Here is a 19,050-nt window from a genome sequence, read left to right on the forward strand (position 1 = left end):
TTTTGATGAACTTGTGGGGCTGACTCATGTACTCTAAGCACCTTCAAAAGCAGCGCGCACAGAGGAAATGGCAGTGTGGTTAATTAACGCTCACACACAGCAGATGGGCTTCAGTGAAGGGCCTGGCAGAAAGAGACACAGAGAGCGAGAATTGATGGGAAAGAGTCACTGTTAATGGGAAAAATAGAACACAATATAAAATTTCCAGCCATCACTCTCCAGATAAAATGGCTGGTTCAAAACCGACAGCTAAAGAAAGCGGGGAGTACTAAAAAACATTTCAGTCTTTTAGGGAAAACAGAACACAAAGAGTCAGTAATAGCTTACAGAAGACACAACTGGCAAATCTTGGTCAAACATGCAGCCTGTTTACATATGCCCAACCGTTTCAATCTCGGAGCACAGAGTGTAACCCAACATGGTGCCTCAGTCTCATTGCTTTTCACTCGTTCTCTGAAATCTTTTGCTAACACATTTAGAATTGACTGTCAGGTTATTTTTCTATCTCCTCTCCGTCTCTTTAACATCTTGTTACCATACGTCCTCACTCCTGTTAGACGCGCACTTCTTCCCGGACTCTCCACACAGCTTTGTCTCTCCCACACGTGTATAGACTCTATATGTCTTCCACCGTTCTCACTCCCGATAAATACTGTATGATACAGTATGCATCTAATCAGGGTGTTTGAATCTGTACTGGCAGCGTGTTAGTCCGTGATGAAGTTATCTGTGAGGGTATAAAAGAGGAAATAGGAGAGAGAGGGGAAGTGGAGGAGAGGTTATAAATAGGTGGATCTCCATGGCAGCATGGGCCCACAGACAAACTAAACTAGTGAAGACATGGGGAAGGCCGGGGTAAAATTTAAAACCTACAGAATGATTTTGCATGTTTAAGCTCTGGTGTTTACTTCACATTATTGCAGATTATTTTCCAAAGTGAACCCTAATGGGTTTTTTTTGTTTGTTTTTTTTATTTGTTTGCGACTTTTCAAAAAAGTTAATTTTTTCAATATCCTGCAGATCTACATAATTACCAACAATTTGCAGAGATTGAAACTTGAGTTGAGTGCTGATGTCACTGTTGTGTGGCAGTGTGTAGAGTTTGGAGCAGGAGCTGGACGGCAGCAACCTTTTAAGGTAAGGACATTTTTTTTTACTAAATTTGTGCTACACTATTCTCGATGTCCATGCTTACTCTTTGTTTGTCTCCCGGGTTTGATTTAGTTCATGAACACAATACGTTTTGACAGATCTCACATCAGTTCTTGGGAAACAGTTCCGATGAAAAATGTACCTGGCGAGGTCTGAGTATTATCCTCAGTAACAAATAAAACATTTCTGTAACACGTGGCAGCTGTGACTGTGGCAATTCATTTTTGAAAGGTTTAAAGGGTTACTTTGTCAATTTCAAGCATTACATCTGGTTATAAGTGTAGGGCAGTACTACTGTGTATGTAAAAAAAAAAAAGAAAAAGAATTGCATTCAGCGATAAAGCCAATGCTAAATCAGTGAGTACTCTTTATAGCAGCAAAAAACAAAATACAAAATTGAATTCCCCTGCATTCTCTTTAGTGAAGGGTTAGTGAAAAAAGCTGAGATGGAAATTGTAAGACTTCAAAATCTGAGGTTTCTGTTTTGTTTTTGCTTTTGTTTTTTTTTTCACCACAGCAAATTAATATTAACTACACTGTTACTGAAACTCTATCTCCAGAGGTAAGTGAGAAGATGTTTGTTTCAAGGCCTATAGGTTTATGTAAGTGAGATCATAAAGAGTGTCCAGAGAGTCAGTATCAGGTCCCATCAGGAGAAATGATGCACCACGTTCCTCGCTGAGTACCACTGACAGTGTCTACCTTCATCCTCTCACCTCCTTCCCACCCTTTCCTCAAATCCTTTCCCTAAATAACCTTCACTAACCTGTGTGTGTGTGTGTGTGTGTGTGTGTGTGTGTGTGTGTGTGTGTTGGGGAGAATTTCAGGCCTGGCTTCCCACAGCGAAGCATGATTTGTAAAAAAAAAAAAAAAAAAAAAAACACCATAAAAATGGAAAGACGAGTGAGACTCGGGTGGTGGGGAGGGAGGAGGGAGGGGTTGGAAGGACACCAAAGCGGGCTCCCCTGTTGTGACAGCCTGCGGTGGGGCATTAACAGGAGGTCCGGCAGGGTAAATCTTCTACCAGCCTCTCCGAGCGTGTACCCTCGGAGAATTTCCCAATCCCTGACAGGCTGTCAGTCACTGCAGAGGGAGGGCACTGCTGAGAGGAAGCTGCTTTAAGCCTGATCTGCACGTACTGAATCTCCATTAAAGATTAGCTTTTTATGTGTAAGAAGGTTTTGTTTGGTTTCCACGCGGAAAAAAAAAGAGGTCTAGAGCACCAAAATGTGGTAAGAGTGATGATTGTTTCTTTCAAGAAAAATCAACAAGTTACATGAACAAACCATGGTGACCTCTGACCTGTGGGTGGCTCCTGTAAGAAACAGGAAGGGGAACGAGAGCCAGTGATGAGGTATTGGTCACAGACAGTGATGCGAGATAGATTGGAGAGCTTGTGTTCAGCTTCAAAGGCATCGAAGGGAATACCTCCTCTGGAAACATCAGCTGTGAGGGATGCTGCAGCGTGTTGTCTTTGCTTTAAAGGCAGAATCAGAGACCAGTCAGTATGTGTGGGGGCTGCCCTTTAATTGCCAATGTGTCTGTCTGAAAGGGGAAAATAATAGAAAGGTATGGCCTTGTGGCGGTAATTTTTAGTCCAGTAGAAGCCACTTAGTTAGACACTCTCTCTCTATCTCTCTCCTTAACACACACACACACACACAAAGAAGAAGACAGGGAGAAATCTGTTCCCAGGCAGCAGGACAGTCTCAAATTATGGCAGGATGCAGCATCAATTTAAGGGCTAATTATGTGCGTAATGAGCTCACCGTCATGCGTCCGCGCCCCCGTCACCGCGCCCGCTGCTCTAACCGCCCCCCCCCCCCAACCCCACCTCCCTCCACACACCCCTCCAAGCCCCCACACCTCACACACCCCTCCCTCCTCCTCCATCTGAGCGCCTGGTATCTAATTAAAAAACTACATGCGCCGCGGCGCTCTCATTTGATTCACACCATGGAAATTAATCCTCAGATAAACGTGTTTGACGGACACCAAACTATTGCATGAGCACTGGACGCGGCACATTGCTCTCTCAGTCGGGTGTAAACTGTTTTGCATTTGGCTTTAAAGCAAAAAACAAAACATAAAAACCAAAACACTTCCAATATAGCTCAAGACAAAACTGGTTAACTTGACTGGAGAGCAAATTTGGCAAGAGGGTAAATTAGAAATATCATCGAACATCGAATCATCTTGCAAACTCAACCTCAACATTTTCATTTCGAATGTAAAAGTTTAAGCCTGAACACTCTGGGCATGAAGCTCCGTTTCCAGTTTCTCCGTGTTTAAGCGCAACCAACAACAAACCCCTTAAATTTAGACGAGATTCTGAAGCTGAAAGGTTCTGAGTCCAGAGGAGGCGCAGTCCACCAGAAAACAAGGGAAGGATGTAGTGTCACCAAGGAATACAGGTGAACAGGTCCGTGTTTGGGTCAGCTGTGTGCAGTATGTACAAGATGTTAAGAGCTATGATGCTGAAAGGAGGATTTAAGGCCTATTTAATTAAAACTAGCAGCATGAGAAGAAAAACACTGACATATTTTTTTTATTTATTCTTCGGTTGTGTTTGTGGGTCTTTTTTATTTCTTTTTATGAGTAAAACCGTCAGTAAATCTGCACCTCTTCTGCTTATTTCACCAAATGATGTGTTGAATACTTGTTGAGCTGCGTTTCGACCAGTGGATGATGAAAAAAAAAAAAAACTTTTGTCATGATTCAATTTCTGGATTTATTTCATCTTTTCAGAGGGAATTCCACTGGAGAAGTCAACACTTATTTTCCATCTAAGTGTCCATAAGAAAACATATTAAATTAAAATAAACAAATGAAAATTGTTTGATGATTGTTTAATTTAACTGTGTAAATAAATATAATGTTTTTCTTTTTTCTGGAATAACAACTGCTTTAGTTTTAATCTGGATATCTTCTTTAAGTAATCAGCAGATGAAGGTCTTTAGAGTTTTGATTTAGCCTCTCACCTGCACAACATTTCCCTGCTACGCTGTTTTATCCGGATTTTTATTTTTTTATTTATTTGAGCTTGATCCGTGATCTACAGGCTAATGACAAAAAGACAACAAGATCACATCCAAGCTCACTCCGGGCACGGCCAAGTGTCGCGCATAGCCTACACCTTGCCGTACCAAATTGACGCCCACGGCAAGCGTCCAATCACCAAACGACTTTCAGCGATTCTATCCAATCAGAGCGGAGTGGGCACGCGGTGGGCGGGTCCCGAGCTGCTCCAGAGAGGGACGTTGAGATAGTTGAGGAGAGGAGGCTTGTTGGGCACGAATGCCACTCGTTGCGCGTCCTTATAATTTGGAGAGGTGTATGCAGCGCACGGCCCGTTCGCCTTTCCAGGTGGAAATCCAGGAGGAGCTGAGACCAAACTTAACTGGGACGACTGGTGAACCCGGTTCAGGACAGGTGAAATTCCCAGCAGGCTGCCTGGTAAAGGCCACAAGGATCGATTCTGATGTGGGAAAATACAGCGCGGGTAGGAATACTGCGAATGTATCTGTCTCAACAAGTCTGTCAACTACTGCTGCATGTCAACAGTTAGATAGGTAGATTTTCGTATATAAAAAAAAAAAAAAAAAAAGTTGCGGTGATTTTATGTCACTGACGTTTTTGTTTTGTTTTTTTTCCCAACGCACGATTCAGGAATTGTGTTGGATCAAATGTCATTTCCTCCATACTGCAGCTCTGATCAGAAACATGATGCCTGCCTGAAAATCCTTTTTTTTTTCTTCTTTTTTTTTTTAAATTCATTTGATTGAAGGAGCAGAAACGCAGTGTGCAGATTTATTGTTTTTTGTGGATTTAGACTAAACATTAAAGACGTGTAAAATGACTGTTAGCAGTGTGGCCTCCAGCAAAATCTATAGAGGGAAAATGTCTGACCAGTATAGGGTGGGTTTGACTCATAAAATTAAAAAAGAAAATGAACATGAACCACGCATGTATTTCTGATCTACAGCCTACGTCTGTATATCTTCACCACAGTAAATGATTGTGTGGGAATTGTCAGTAGTGTTGTTTCCTGTTGCACGTCGCCTGTGTTGTTGCTGCTGTAACTGTTGCTGTCTTGGTGGTGATGTTGTGAATAGTGTTGTTTTCATATTGCGGCCATTGTTGCAGTTTCTCGTCGTGATGCCGCTGCTAAAAGCCGAGCACACCCCGGCTCATATATATATATTCATCAAATCAGACTTTTGCTTTCACTGATGACTGATGCGGAAAATCCATGTATAATCTATAGGCTATAGGTTCCAGAGTCAGCTGCCTCTGACATGCCGGTGTGTATCAGACACTTAGCTTACACATCCTGTCCGGCGTTGGTGTGAACGCAGGCCTCTGCACATCTAAATGCAAGTGCTTTTTTCATATACAGCAATAAAGCAGTTTTTGTGTGTGTGTGTCCTGCAGGTCATGGATGAACACCAGCGGCTGCACCGAGGAGGTTAAACTTCAACCAGCTGAACGATCACTGACCAATCAGGAGTTACCAGGGATATTCACGCGTTCTGGATTCAACTGTTTATTTTTATTTATTTTTTTAAAGAAGCTTTTTTTTTCTTTTTTTTTTTTAATTGATAAAAAAATATATACAATGAAAAGGAGGCAAAGCGGAGAGGAATCAATCAAACAGCTGATTTGAATGAGCACCGCCGTGTCACACAAGAAGGGTATAGCTACAGTGAAAAGGCTCCGAGATGAAGGAGAAATCCAAAACGGCCGCAAGGACTAGACGGGAAAAGGAGAACAGTGAGTTTTACGAACTGGCCAAAATGTTGCCTCTACCGTCGGCCATCACCTCTCAGCTGGACAAAGCTTCGATCATAAGACTGACAACGAGTTACCTGAAGATGAGAATTGTTTTCCCTCAGGGTGAGCGATCAGCCCTCTCAAACAAAACACCTTCAACTTTTTTTCCCCTTTTTTTTTGTTGTTGAAATTTTTCCTTTCAGCTGTGGAGCCCACTTTAGAGAAATTACAGACTACCTTTTCATATTTATCTTTATTACTACGCCTATAGTTAACGAAGTTGCAAAATATTGACGACCCACTTTGATCAACATGTTTGCAAGGGTTAAGATCATAAAGTCGAGATTTTTAAACCACAGAAAATAAATAAAATTATAAGAAAAATTACAGCAGGCCGGTTTTATGAAAGGCTAAAGTAGCCTATCATTTCCTTATAATATGCTAGGCTAATATCACAATATAATTATGTTTTAATGGAGGCTCACACTCCGTAGATTAGTTTATATAAAATACAAATACTATGGTTAATAATAATTAAAGTCCCTTTAGCTCTGAACAATATTGTAGTGACGTTATGGGGAATTCAAAATAAAATGAAATGACATTTAGCAGCCTATATGTCACTGTACCCGCGCTGAGGGCCCACAGGCTCACTTAAAGCCACACACAAATAGGCCTAAATAATATGATCGCGATTCCGGAGTCCTCACAAATGGATTATGATCGTTTTTAATTCAGTGTGTCCAAAGGAGGCGATCTGCCACCATCTTTTATACAGGTCTCTGCAGGCGTCTCTGACTGCGTGAGTGAGAACAAGATGTACCAATTATAAAAAAGGCACTGCAAGGCTTCTAATCACCTAAAGCCATGTAAGCAGGAGGCGCACACACACACACACACACACACACACACACACACACACACACGCACGCACACACGCACACACAATCATACACAGCCTCTCTTGTAGAGGAAACAAATGCTAAAAATGATCTCCCATGAAATCAGATGATAAGCTCAGGTTTTTGCTGCCATGTATACTTAATATAACAGACAGGCCATGACATGTAACATAAAACATTATCAAACAGACTAAATGAATATATATATTTATATAGAGCGAGAGAGAAACATTTTTATCAGTAATATTTGTAATATGTAGTATCATTCATCTTTCTATGTTAGTCCGCCATTCTCTCCATCCTCTCATCTGATGGCATGGTATTAGTCGACATGTCTGACAGAAGAGGCCTGTTTTTATTTTCATCTACAGCAGGGGAGCGGAACACCTCATTTATAGACGATACTCGAGCTCCACAAGATTTCTGATGAAAATTAATGAATTTCAATGAGAAACACTGGTCACTCGTTGTGTTGCATTTACATTGGAATAGAGTGACCAACAATCCATAGAAGACAACAACCATCACTTTCAATAGGCCAACAAAAATAAATAAATACAATTTTTAAAAAGCAAAACATAAATTATTATTATCAATAATAATGGTATTATGATTCATTGAAATTTCTATTAAAGTTACGTCATCTCTCCAGCCTATATTACAGCAGTTATAAGAGGCACGTCGCCTGTAACTCATGTCTCCAGCTGGTCCAACATGTGAGAGACATGTGGGGACACTGTAAATGCTTTAACACTATAATAGACTTTTTCTTTTCTTTCTTTTTTCTTTTTTTCTTTTTAAAAATCAGGCTCTCCTCTGGCTTGAGGTTGCGTGTCTGTGTCACACAGAGAGATACAGACTTGCCTTTTTCAGAATGCTAATAATAAGAATACAATTAATAATAATAATAATAATAAATACAACAATAATAATAACAATAACAATAATAATAAATATAACAATAATAGTAATGTAAAATATAACAATAAAATATATAATAATAATAATGTAGATTTATGTAACAATACTGTATAACCAATAACTAAATACTGTATTATGTTTTTGCATTATTAATATAAATAAGAGCCAGCAGTCAGCAGCGTTGTCTCACTCTCTCCAGGTCTGGGTGAAGCTTGGGGTCACGCAAGTCGAACAAGATCTTTGGACAATATTGGACGAGAGCTGGGATCTCATTTGCTGCAGGTACATTAATAATTGTTTAAAAACTATTATTGATCAGCTTCAGGGGGAAATGGTCGTCATGACGAATAATTTTCAGAGGTAGTAACAGTGGCCATGTGGTTTATTTACAGACGTTGGACGGATTCATCTTTGTTGTGGCTCCGGATGGGAAGATAATGTACATTTCAGAGACGGCGTCGGTCCATTTGGGACTGTCTCAGGTCCGTTTGTGCAATCACATTTATTTATTTCATATATATATATATATATATATATATATTCTTTCTGTGTGTCTGTTAGTCTGATAGCCTGTCCTTATTAATAATTTAATGTAATTTAATACAACATCATGTTGATGGTTTCTAGGCAAAAAAAATAGCTTCAGGAAATCCTTACCTGGTAATTACCTGAGTTCATCTCAACAGGTAGAGTTGACTGGGAACAGTATTTATGAATATGTCCATCCTGCCGACCACGACGAGATGACAGCTGTCCTGACACCACATCAGCCCTATCACTCACACTTTGTCCAAGGTAAATTACATTTCCTTTCTGGAGCTCTCTCTCCATCGTACGTTTGCAATTTAATTACGACTCGTTGTGCCTAGAGCCAGCACGTGGCTAAAATAGATGTTAATGATGTTGCAGTATATCAATGAAATATTTATGCATGTAATCTGCACCAGTGTGTGCGTCTTACATCGGATAGAACTGCAATAACAGTTCCTACAGGATGCATTTTGAATCAGTTAAGTCGCTTTATAATTTTACATGCATGTTTTTTATTTATTTATTTAACACTAATAATGCATTTATTTTGTAATCATTGCGTATTATTATAAAATGCCTCCATGTTTGAAATAAACAAGTGCGCCATCGTGGTCTATGAGACTAGGTATTTCAATATGCAGACAAATAGCGACAGCCTGCAGTTTTTTTTCCCCCACTCACATGAGATTGGAGTTTATGATTGGACTCTTATTTAGCCTGTTATCGCTCAGTCACAAATATCTTCCCTGCAGAATATGAGGTGGAGCGTTCTTTCTTTCTGCGGATGAAATGTGTGCTGGCAAAAAGAAACGCAGGCCTCACCAGCGGCGGATACAAGGTAGACCATGAAGTTTTGTCACCGACAAACCAGTGTTTAATTAACGTTTTATTAATTAACAAAACAGTTAGATGCAATTCATTAATTCATTAATTTTAGTATAAAAATATCAGTCACTAGGCCTGTGTTTTATTTCTATCTAAGGAAAAAAAAAAGATTCCTGTGAGTCACTCTGTCATAAGGAATTCAGCACAGGAAGAATTGGAATATTGTTTAATGTTTATACAATATTTACAATAAATAAAATAATAATTCTATATTCCAGTTGATGGATATATAAATTATGCAGTTTGCTTCTACAGTATTAATTTTAATTTACTACACCCTTTAGAAAAGGGGCATTTCATAATGTGTGTTATTGCTGTATGACAGGTGATCCACTGCAGTGGCTACCTGAAGATCCGCCAGTACAGTTTGGACATGTCACCTTTTGAGGGCTGCTACCAGAACGTGGGCTTGGTGGCTGTGGGACACTCTCTGCCACCCAGCGCCGTGACTGAGATCAAACTGCACAGTAACATGTTTATGTTCAGAGCCAGTCTGGACATGAAGCTCATCTTCCTCGACTCCAGGTAGGCACAGATGAAAATAATAATAATTAAAAAAAAATGTGTTTGTTAATGTAATGTTTGTTAAAAAAGAAAAAAAAAAGCTCTGAAACACTGCTTTTTATCCCTGCAGGAATACAGGCACATTTAAAACATCCTTGAATTGCAAAGTGTACTTTTAACATCGCTGCTTAATTCCCCTCCAGGGTAGCAGAGCTGACAGGTTACGAGCCCCAGGACCTGATAGAGAAAACTCTTTACCATCACGTCCACAGCTGTGACATCTTCCACCTCCGCTGTGCTCACCACCTCTGTGAGTTACAAGCCTTCTCTATTATGCTTTTTACAACAGACCCTAACTGCTCAGACAACCTGCTGCAGCCACCACGTGCTGACAATCACACTTACACACAAACGTGCATGTCATTAAATACAGTAATCTCTGTTTTCTCTCCTGCTTCTTTTTATCTCCTTCAGTGCTGGTAAAAGGCCAAGTCACCACTAAGTATTATCGTTTCCTGGCCAAGCATGGTGGCTGGGTCTGGGTCCAGAGTTACGCCACAATTGTCCACAACAGCCGATCCTCGAGACCTCACTGCATCGTCAGCGTCAACTACGTCCTCACGTGAGTCTCAGTACAGATTTCCATCCTAAAAATAAGAGGAAAACTTTTCTAAAGAGAGCTAGTCTTAAAAAAACTAAAGTTATATGACGGATACTTCCTTGAGACAAATTCATGCATATGAATCTGTTGTAATATTTTATGTGAATCATACATTTCAAATAATAAGTTATTACATTTATTGCATTTTGTACTAAAATCCCTGAAATTACAGAATCATCATAACACACGGTTTACGAGGCAATACTGGTGTAAATGCAGCTGCATTTTTAATGGTGTTTGCTGAGGGAACAGCATTGAATATTTAACTAGATTAAGTAAAATCATATCATACACTCTTATGATCCATGCTCGAAGCTCACTCTATGATATGATGGGTCTTTGTCTCTCGGAGAAATCCCTCCCTTTATCCCTCTGCAGCCTCTCTGTACAAATCCACCAAAACACTGCGGCTACAGGGCTCAGGCAGTTGTGTGTCATGAGAGCACAAAGCACACTAAGGCCCTCTGAGACAGCAAGACAAACATCAAGGTTCAACCCCATCAAAAAACCCCTACTGTCACCATCGATCCGCAGTCTAAGGAAAGCTGAATCGATCAAACGGTGAACTAGGAATCAATAGCTATCTCATAGCTGTAGCACATGTTGGATTTTCCTTGTTAGGTTTGGTTGATCCAAATGTCGCTTTTCCTGTGTGTGTGTGTGTGTGTGTGTGTGTGTGTGTGTGTGTATGTCTCCTTCGACGTGTGTGATAGTTTGTGTGTGTGAGTCTGTACGTGCATGCATGCATATGGCAGCACTCCAAGTATTGATTCTTTCAATGCAGTAAGGAGAAAACAAAGTAACTACATTAAAATGACAGTGAATTTCCAAACGTGTAATTAGGTTTAACACCGAAGTAAAAAATAGATGAATAAGATAAAAACAACTACATTAAAAAAAAAAAAAAAGACAAGCCGCAATTCAATCACCTTGTCCCAGCAGCATTTTAACCCAACAATAATCCATTAATGAATCATGTTTGGAGGTTGGACTGGTGGCGCATTTCAGACATGAGGTGCTCTGACATTGAACCTGAGGTGGAATTCGGCTAACACAGCTGAGTTTGCACAAAGGCCCAACATTATTGGCTCAGACATAAGTCAGCTAGGGCACAGATAGGATGCAGAACCAGCCACCGCAACTATACCTGCAAGAGCAAATAACACTCACACTGTGTACTGGCTATCCAAACACAGCCTTTCCCCTAAGGTGTTGTACATAAAGAATGGGTCATATTTAGAGTCATATTAAAGAGGCTGGCTGTGCAGGGTCAGGGATGGGCCACAGGGTTTAAAATGCCAGGCAGCTGCTATTACATACTGTTGATGTGATAAGTTAAGAATAGGCTCATGTTTGCTGAACACTTGACACAGGAGCCTTTTCACTCCCTCGACAGTGTCACTTGGATTGAGTTCAGCCACAGGACAGTGGGTTAAAATGTCAAAAGATGGTGCACATGCTGCATGCACGTGCACAAATAAAATCCATTCAAAGACTGATATTTGTTTTTGTAAGATGCTTGCAGGGGTGATTCAGTGCAGAGATAGTGTGCACATGCATGTGTCTGTGTGCACATTTACTCATGTTGCTTTCTGGCAATGGTTGTACGGCATAAAAGAATGATTAACTTTCCTCAGGTTGTCTGTTATTTTTCTCAGAGGTGGGGGGGAGCTTAATCTCTTTATCTTAAACGCTGTTTTCACTTCTCATAGTCCTCACATCATTCACATCATAAAAGTGGGCTTGTAAAATACGTCCGGCTATCTATATTCAATATTGGCCAAGACGTCTGCTGCAGACTAATTACTGATTATCTCGCTTGGTGCACTGCTACCACCAGGACTGTTGAAGAAAGAACGACGGCGCTCAGATTATAATCGGGAAAAAAAAATGCTAAAAGGATTCAGACGTCCTGAATTAACTGGGAATACTGGAAGGTTAAAGGTGAACAAGTAAAAATATGGCCTCGCTTAACAACGTTCAAAGTGTCCTTGAGCAAGGCATGACCATCAATACTTAAATGAAGCTGCTCAGTGACATGCAGCAGACATAAAGCAATGTGAACCGAAACAGCAAAGCTAGCAGCTCTGTGAGGTTCTACTTAGCATAAACGCCAGCATGCTAACATGCTCACAACGACAATGCTATCATGCCAATCTTTAGCAGGTATAATGTGTGCCACCATTTTATACGGGTACTGTAGCTTTAGCACACCTTACTCATCTTTAGCCAGCCAGCATGCTAACATTTGCTAATATGGCTTCACACAAAGTACAGGTTGTTGATGGGAATGTCATTAGTTTTGAAGGTATTTGGTCACTTTGAAATGTGAGAGGATCTTCAAAGTCAGTAGGGTTCATCATTTGGGGGTCATGAGAATCTTTACAAAATTTAATAGCAATTCATCCAATCGTTGTTGAGATATTTTAGTCTGGACCAACATTGCTGGAAGGTTTTTTAGCCACTGACAGGGCTAAAAAGTCACAACCTAGATAAATATAGGTTAAAATTTATTCTTATTTCTAACCTATATTTTGTTTGTGCCAAAAGGGACACAGAGTATAAGGGAATGCAGCTGTCCCTGGACCAAATGAGCCCCACCAAGCCAGCCTTCCCCTACACCGACAGTCACACTGAGGAGAGGAAGAGCACCAAGTCACGTCTGACCCAGGCCAAGGCCAAGGCCAGAGTCTCACCCTACCCACAGGTAATAAACAGTATGGTTTGTAGAGCTAAATCAAGAAAAGAGACAAACTCTCTGAACCGTGATTTTTTTTGTTTCCGTCCAGCAGTTTTCCGCTTTCAATCCAGAGCGTTCAGAGTCAGACCAAGACAGCCAATGGGGAGGAAGCCCTCTGACAGACTCAGCATCTCCTCAGCTGCTGGATCCCGGTGAGGCTGCAGAGGCATCTTGTGCCTACCGACTGTATCCAGAGTCTGGCTCCCTGTGCTACAGCCTTGGTCTATCCGAAGAGGATCTCGCCCATGCCCAAGCACATCCTCACACCACCACCTGTGATCGCGTCCGGTGCCAGAGCGGCCGCTACTTCCTAGGAACCCCCCAGTCGGGAAGAGAGGTGTGGTGGGACGCCACACGCTCCGTGCTCTCGCTGCCGAAATCCTCGGTGGAGAACAGCGAAGGCTACGAAATCACATCCTACCATGGAGCCATTCACGGTGAGGTGTTAGGGTTGAGACCACAACCATCTGTCTCTGAAAATAGCTCTGACCTAGCTTCTCCTGGTAGCTGTTTTGCAAATGTTATTATGGGACATGCTAAGTTGTTTACGACGTCTCTTGCCAGTGTCCCGATTGCTACCATCTGTTCAGAAATTGCCTGCAACAGAAAGCCAAGTTATTTCACATTTCACATCCTCAAACAGTGAAGCAACCCCCACTATGCTTCTGCCAAGACATTCCCTCTAACAGACCATGATTCTATATGCATTTAAAGTAGAATTACACATTACATGTACAAACTCGTGGTTTTAGCAACTTAAATATAGATGAGAAGACAAGATACAGATCTTGTTCAGAGCTTTTTAAACACACATTGTGAATCCCGGCAGAAGGGATTCAATTACTTATTAACACAGTGTAATTTATTTCTTTTCCTGTTTTGAAATGTGGCCTTTGCACTCTCCGTACAGGACGGGGCCACTGGGATGAAGACAGTGTAGTGAGTTCACCCGACGGAGGCGGGTCCACCAGTGATTCAGGAGAGCGTTACCACGGTGACCACTTCCGGGCAAGCCCTCGCGAGCCGAGCAAGATGGAGACCCTGATTCGTGCCACGCAGCAGATGATCAAAGAGGAAGAGAGCCGTCTGCAGCAGCACAAGGCGCCGCTGGATGTCTCAGGGCTCACCAAGGCTCAGAGCCCGTGTTTCAACTCGCTACCCCACCACTCACAGCTCACCATGCCCAGCGTGGTGTGTCGAGGCCCGGGGGCCCCCAGCATCGACCTCCCCTCCGAACGCCTCCATCACCGGGACGGCATCAAAGTGCTGGGCCCCCATGACAACGACGAAAACACGACCAGTCCTGCTTCTTTGTCTCGTCTCAGCAGCCCCAGCTCTGATGGGATCCCCAGGTCGGGCCTCTCTCTCACCAAAGACTACATGCAGACGGATCTGTCCCCCCACCCTTCACAGCCCCAGGGGAGTCCGCTGCTCTATCCAACCCAGGAGAGGCAGCAACTGGACAGGCAAGCAGCCTATGCTTTGACTGGGTACTCCCTGGAGCACCTCTACGACCCGGAGAACCTGCGGAGTTACTCGGGACTGGCCTGCGGAGGAGTCCAGTATGATGTGGCGTCTCATGTGAGGATGCAGGCTGAGCAGATGCAGGGACACAAGGCCACCTCAGTTATCATAACCAACGGGAGCTGACGATATCTGGTGCAGACAGATCCTGTTCTCTAAATGAGGATGTTACAGTATAAGGTGGTGCTGTATGCACATGCAACACTGGCCAGGTGCTTGATGGGAAAGGCGAGACAATGAAAAAAGAATGAAAGGTACCTGCACAGGGTTGATGTGCTCTCTCTGGCTCATCCAGCACAATTCTTGTCCGTCAGGCCTGTGTATCATAACACTCTCTTTCTCTATCATCACAGGACGATTTTCCAAGACTCTAAAGGACTAACACTCAGTACACCACCCGGCACAGGGCGGAGGTTTTCTCCATTACATAGGAATACAGTGTTATTTTAATGTCAGTGAGCTGAATTCCCCTCCTTGCAAAGGCGACCCAAGTTTTGAGTCTGGTTAAACATCAAACCAGTGTTTCTGTTCCAAACGTCTTACGCATCATTGGCCATGTGAGTTAATCTGTCCTGGACACGATTTCCAAAGGCAGTAAGAAAATGTGTTGTTCCACTGCCCCTTCACCTGAAAACTCCATTGCACAGAGCATAATGTTTGACACATGAAGTGCAACATGGGAAAGGCGAGCAATTCGCTATTGTAAGATGTCAATGTTTCCTGGTATTTATTTGTCAGTGGGATATTTTCTGTATGTGTCATTTCTTTCTGTCCAAGTAGAAACTTTACTGGTGGCATTAAATTAGTTTTGGTGTTTGGATTGCACCAACATTAGATTAAAAAAAAAAAAAAAAGTGGAAAAAACAGAAAGAAAAAAATATATCTGATATGTAAAAGTGTAAAATATGCAGGTCAACTTTAAACTCTTTTAATGTGTGTGTGACATGGCCTCACTTAGAGCGCAAAGAGAGATTACAAAACTCATTTGCAATCTTCCCATGGCCTCTACATATAGGCATTGTATGTATCGACTTACAGTTGTGGCTGAAATGATATTGTTTACATATCAGAGTATAATTTTTCCTGTTTTTACCTCACTTAACCTTTACCCAACATATTAGCATATGTAGCGTATGCTTTAACACCCTTAAATTCTGCTCCACATGCAAAGAAAACTATTTGTTTTTTATCTTGTTTTGTCATGACAGCGTAAAGGGTTGAAATGATTGATACCAACTTATCTAAAATATGTTGAATGTTTTTAGTTTCTTATTTAATTTATGATGTAAATATCATCGCTCAATGAACTTTTGGACAAGAAGTGACAAGATTATTTATTAGTTGGTTAAAAAGTCTCTTAAATCTGAATACAGTTGAAAATGAATAACTTTTGTCTTTGTTGATTTTTGTCCTACAGATGTTGCCATCAAAAATGTTTTGAATGACAGCACATACTGTTGCTACCCCCAGAAACTGCTCATTTAGACATACTATAGATATATGTCGGATGTATGTTGTTCACCCATCATGAACATTTAGGGCAGGTTTGTACAATGCATTTTGAGATTTATAGATATAAATATAGTTTTACATTTATATACATATACACAGTCATTACGTGTCCAATCCAACACAGAAAAGACACACAGCTATTTATTAAACATAAAAAAAATTCTAACATAATATATAGGCTAGATGTAGGTTAAAAATATATAAATATACAGTATAGACAACCTTTAAAGTTTAAGGCTATTTTTAATTTATTTTTTCTAGAGTTTCGTCTTAAATTATTTTAATAAAATAAAAGCATTGTTAAAAAAATATTATTAAAAGACCAAAACTGACAATGTAAAGATGTCAATCTTTAAAACTAAGCCACAAATATATAGTTTCATTTTTGAAAAGGGCTAACTAATTTCTTCAAACTGCGGGGAACTGAAGTTTTAGCAAACATTACTCAAACAGGAGTAATAGTCCATTTGTTGGGGACTATTTTCAGCCGCGGATGAATACACGTTTGGTGCGCTGAGAGCATTTATGGCACCAGGATGGTCTATTTTGGGATTAACTCCAACTGCAATGGCCATGGTCATTTTACTCAAGGAATATATGACCATCAATGCAACAAGTGTGACTCATTTATGTGTTTTTAACAGTTTATGAACAACAATGGAGCTCTATATAAGTTATATCAGGCTTTAGACACACAAACAATACTTGTTAGTAACAATTCATTGTTGGTTTTGGTTATTTCATGGGACTTGTTGATATAAAAATATAGATATATATCAAAAGCCTTATAGTAAAATTTTTAGATATACCTGGCAACAAGTGAATTAACAGAGGGCATTAGTACAAACCTCTAGTACAAGAAATTAGTGCAAATCATTACAACGGCAAACTGCTATGACTGCCGAGCTGTCACATTTTAAATGCACTTGCAGCAACACGTTCCCTCTGTTGGAGCAGTTGAACTCGCACATTTAGCTGCTCCGACCTCTGCTCGGAGGCAATTTCTCTGCCATGTATTTTAATGTATGTAAGTTATTCACATGTAGCTGGAGAACTGGCCTGCCTGCCTGTCTGTCTGAGCTGAGAGGGACCTGGACACAGTCTGGGCCTGGATGCAGAGCTCCCATCACTCACCACTGACATGGCCATGTGATGGTCTGCCAGATATCACTGCTGCTGCCATTCCAGGAGGTAGAACGCTCTGCTGTTGACATCAGCCAGGGTTTAGGAAGGGTGTGTGTGTGTGTGAGAGTGAATGAGTGTGGGTGAGTGTGTGTTTTTTGCTGAGATACTTCAATAATAAGAGGCCTATTTTTTTCTAAACACTGGGGGTTTTGCCTGATGTGCCCTGAAGGCTTTCACGTGTAGAGTCGGCTACAAATGCGGCCAAACACTGGGCCTTTTGCCCAGACTTTGCACACTTGCATACACCTCCCCACCCATCTCCCCACCCGCCTCAACCCCCACCCCCCATTCCACCCAAGATCCTGTCAGTCCTACCTCAGTCCTATAGAAAGAAACAGGCTATTACAGAGCCTCAGAGTCCGCGGGAAGCTGCAGAGTTGTGAGCCAGTAGAGGGGAAAATGAACAGTTTTTGAGAGGAAAAAAAACATATAATTAAGAAAAGCAGAAGTGGAAGAAGCAATTAGATCGTTTACTCATGCAAAAGTAGCAAGACCACAATGTAAAAATACTGTCACAAGCAAAAGTCCTGCATCCAAAACTTGACTTGAGTAAAAGTATTTAAGCACCATCAGTACAAAATAATAGTAGTTATGCAGGATGGCTATAGTTTCAGACAGTTATATTATTATTATTATTATTATTATTATTATATCCATGATATTATTGCTTGATTATTACAAAACAATGTGTGAGCAGCATTTTAATGTTGTAGCTGGTCAAGGTGGAGCTAACTGAAACTACTTTATATACTGCTGGGTTGTTTCATCTGTAAAAATCATCATCTTTTATGAATTGATACTACATTTTGGATGCCAAATCTAAACTAATAAGGCTCCCTTTATACATTATATTTAGTGGTTCTATTAATGATGAATAAATGACACACTGAAGCTTTGTAGATTCATATCCATGAATCTGAATAACTTTTGAGTTGCTAAGTTGTGAAATAACTGCAGAGTGTAAAGTAAAATCTAAATCTGTGAAGTGACTTGTGACAGTAGCTGTTAGACATAGTGGAATAGACAGTAGTAATTTGGGGAGTTGGGGAAAACATTAACAGGAGAGACCTTTCTTAAAGAACAGCTGAGGTATATCTGTTGTTTTTTCTTTTAGGAGTGATTCAAGAAGTTAGTGGAGGACAGCAGATATTGGGAAGAGAATCATTTCAATCAGGTATAAAACAAAGGATCGTATGATGTCACTGCATGAACAGATGTGTTATGTTAATCATTTCCTTACTCTCAGGAAGCAACCATAATGAACCACAGTGCTGCAAAATGAAAGCATCGGCAGTTAATTTTACTACTATGCTACTGAGTGAATCAGCTTTGTTTGCACCATAAGGCATTAGCAGTTAGAGGAGATAAAAGGTGGCTGGCTGTGTCATGCAGTTGACTGAGAAAAACTATAGAACCGCAAGGGGCGAGATCCCAGGGTTTCACAACTGCAGTGAAGGAGAAATGGATCCTAACCTCGCAAACGACCACAGAATACAAAGGTGCAGGTGGCGAGGCTCAGAATATCCCCCGAACGTCTATGTGATTGATTTCAGGCCCGGGATTGAGGCACGACTGCATATTCATACATCAGTTGAAGTGTTCTTCCGCCAGTGCCTCTATAATTCAACCTGGCACTTAGTGAAGAGTCATCCTTATGGAGCAGCTTCAGACCGGCGCAGAGGAAAATGTTTCAACATGTTTTCTGTTCTATGCGCACCTCTTTGAGCGTGAACTGACATTTTATAATTGTTTAATTCCGC

General features: G+C 41.1%; 1 protein-coding gene across 2 annotated transcripts; it reads left to right on the forward strand.

The window, feature by feature from the left end:
- Nucleotides 1-4,379: 4,379 nt before the first annotated feature.
- Nucleotides 4,380-15,971, forward strand: LOC130187225 (single-minded homolog 1-like). 2 transcript variants are annotated; one of them, XM_056404647.1, is made up of 12 exons: nt 4,380-4,654; nt 5,587-6,048; nt 7,948-8,030; nt 8,141-8,230; nt 8,435-8,543; nt 9,032-9,117; nt 9,490-9,689; nt 9,872-9,978; nt 10,143-10,290; nt 12,880-13,036; nt 13,122-13,506; nt 13,980-15,971. In XM_056404647.1, the coding sequence occupies exons 2-12, from the start codon at nt 5,874-5,876 to the stop codon at nt 14,717-14,719; spliced, it is 2,280 nt and encodes a 759-aa protein (XP_056260622.1). In that variant the 5' UTR covers nt 4,380-4,654; nt 5,587-5,873; the 3' UTR covers nt 14,720-15,971. The 2 variants fall into 2 exon arrangements, with proteins under 2 accessions (XP_056260622.1, XP_056260621.1); XM_056404646.1 differs by lacking the exons at nt 4,380-4,654; nt 5,587-6,048 and having other exon boundaries at nt 7,960-8,230; nt 13,119-13,506.
- Nucleotides 15,972-19,050: the final 3,079 nt, after the last annotated feature.

The sequence above is a fragment of the Seriola aureovittata genome, chromosome 19 (assembly GCF_021018895.1).
Source record: "Seriola aureovittata isolate HTS-2021-v1 ecotype China chromosome 19, ASM2101889v1, whole genome shotgun sequence".
NCBI lineage: Eukaryota > Metazoa > Chordata > Actinopteri > Carangiformes > Carangidae > Seriola > Seriola aureovittata.

Bases quoted from the DNA above. Each gene is read 5' to 3' on its own strand.
- LOC130187225 (XM_056404647.1), top strand. From the start codon at position 5,874: ATGAAGGAGAAATCCAAAACGGCCGCAAGGACTAGACGGGAAAAGGAG. The intron at 8,231-8,434 runs GTCCGTTTGTGC...TCATCTCAACAG, and splicing joins TCCATTTGGGACTGTCTCAG to GTAGAGTTGACTGGGAACAG. The intron at 9,118-9,489 runs GTAGACCATGAA...GCTGTATGACAG, and splicing joins TCACCAGCGGCGGATACAAG to GTGATCCACTGCAGTGGCTA.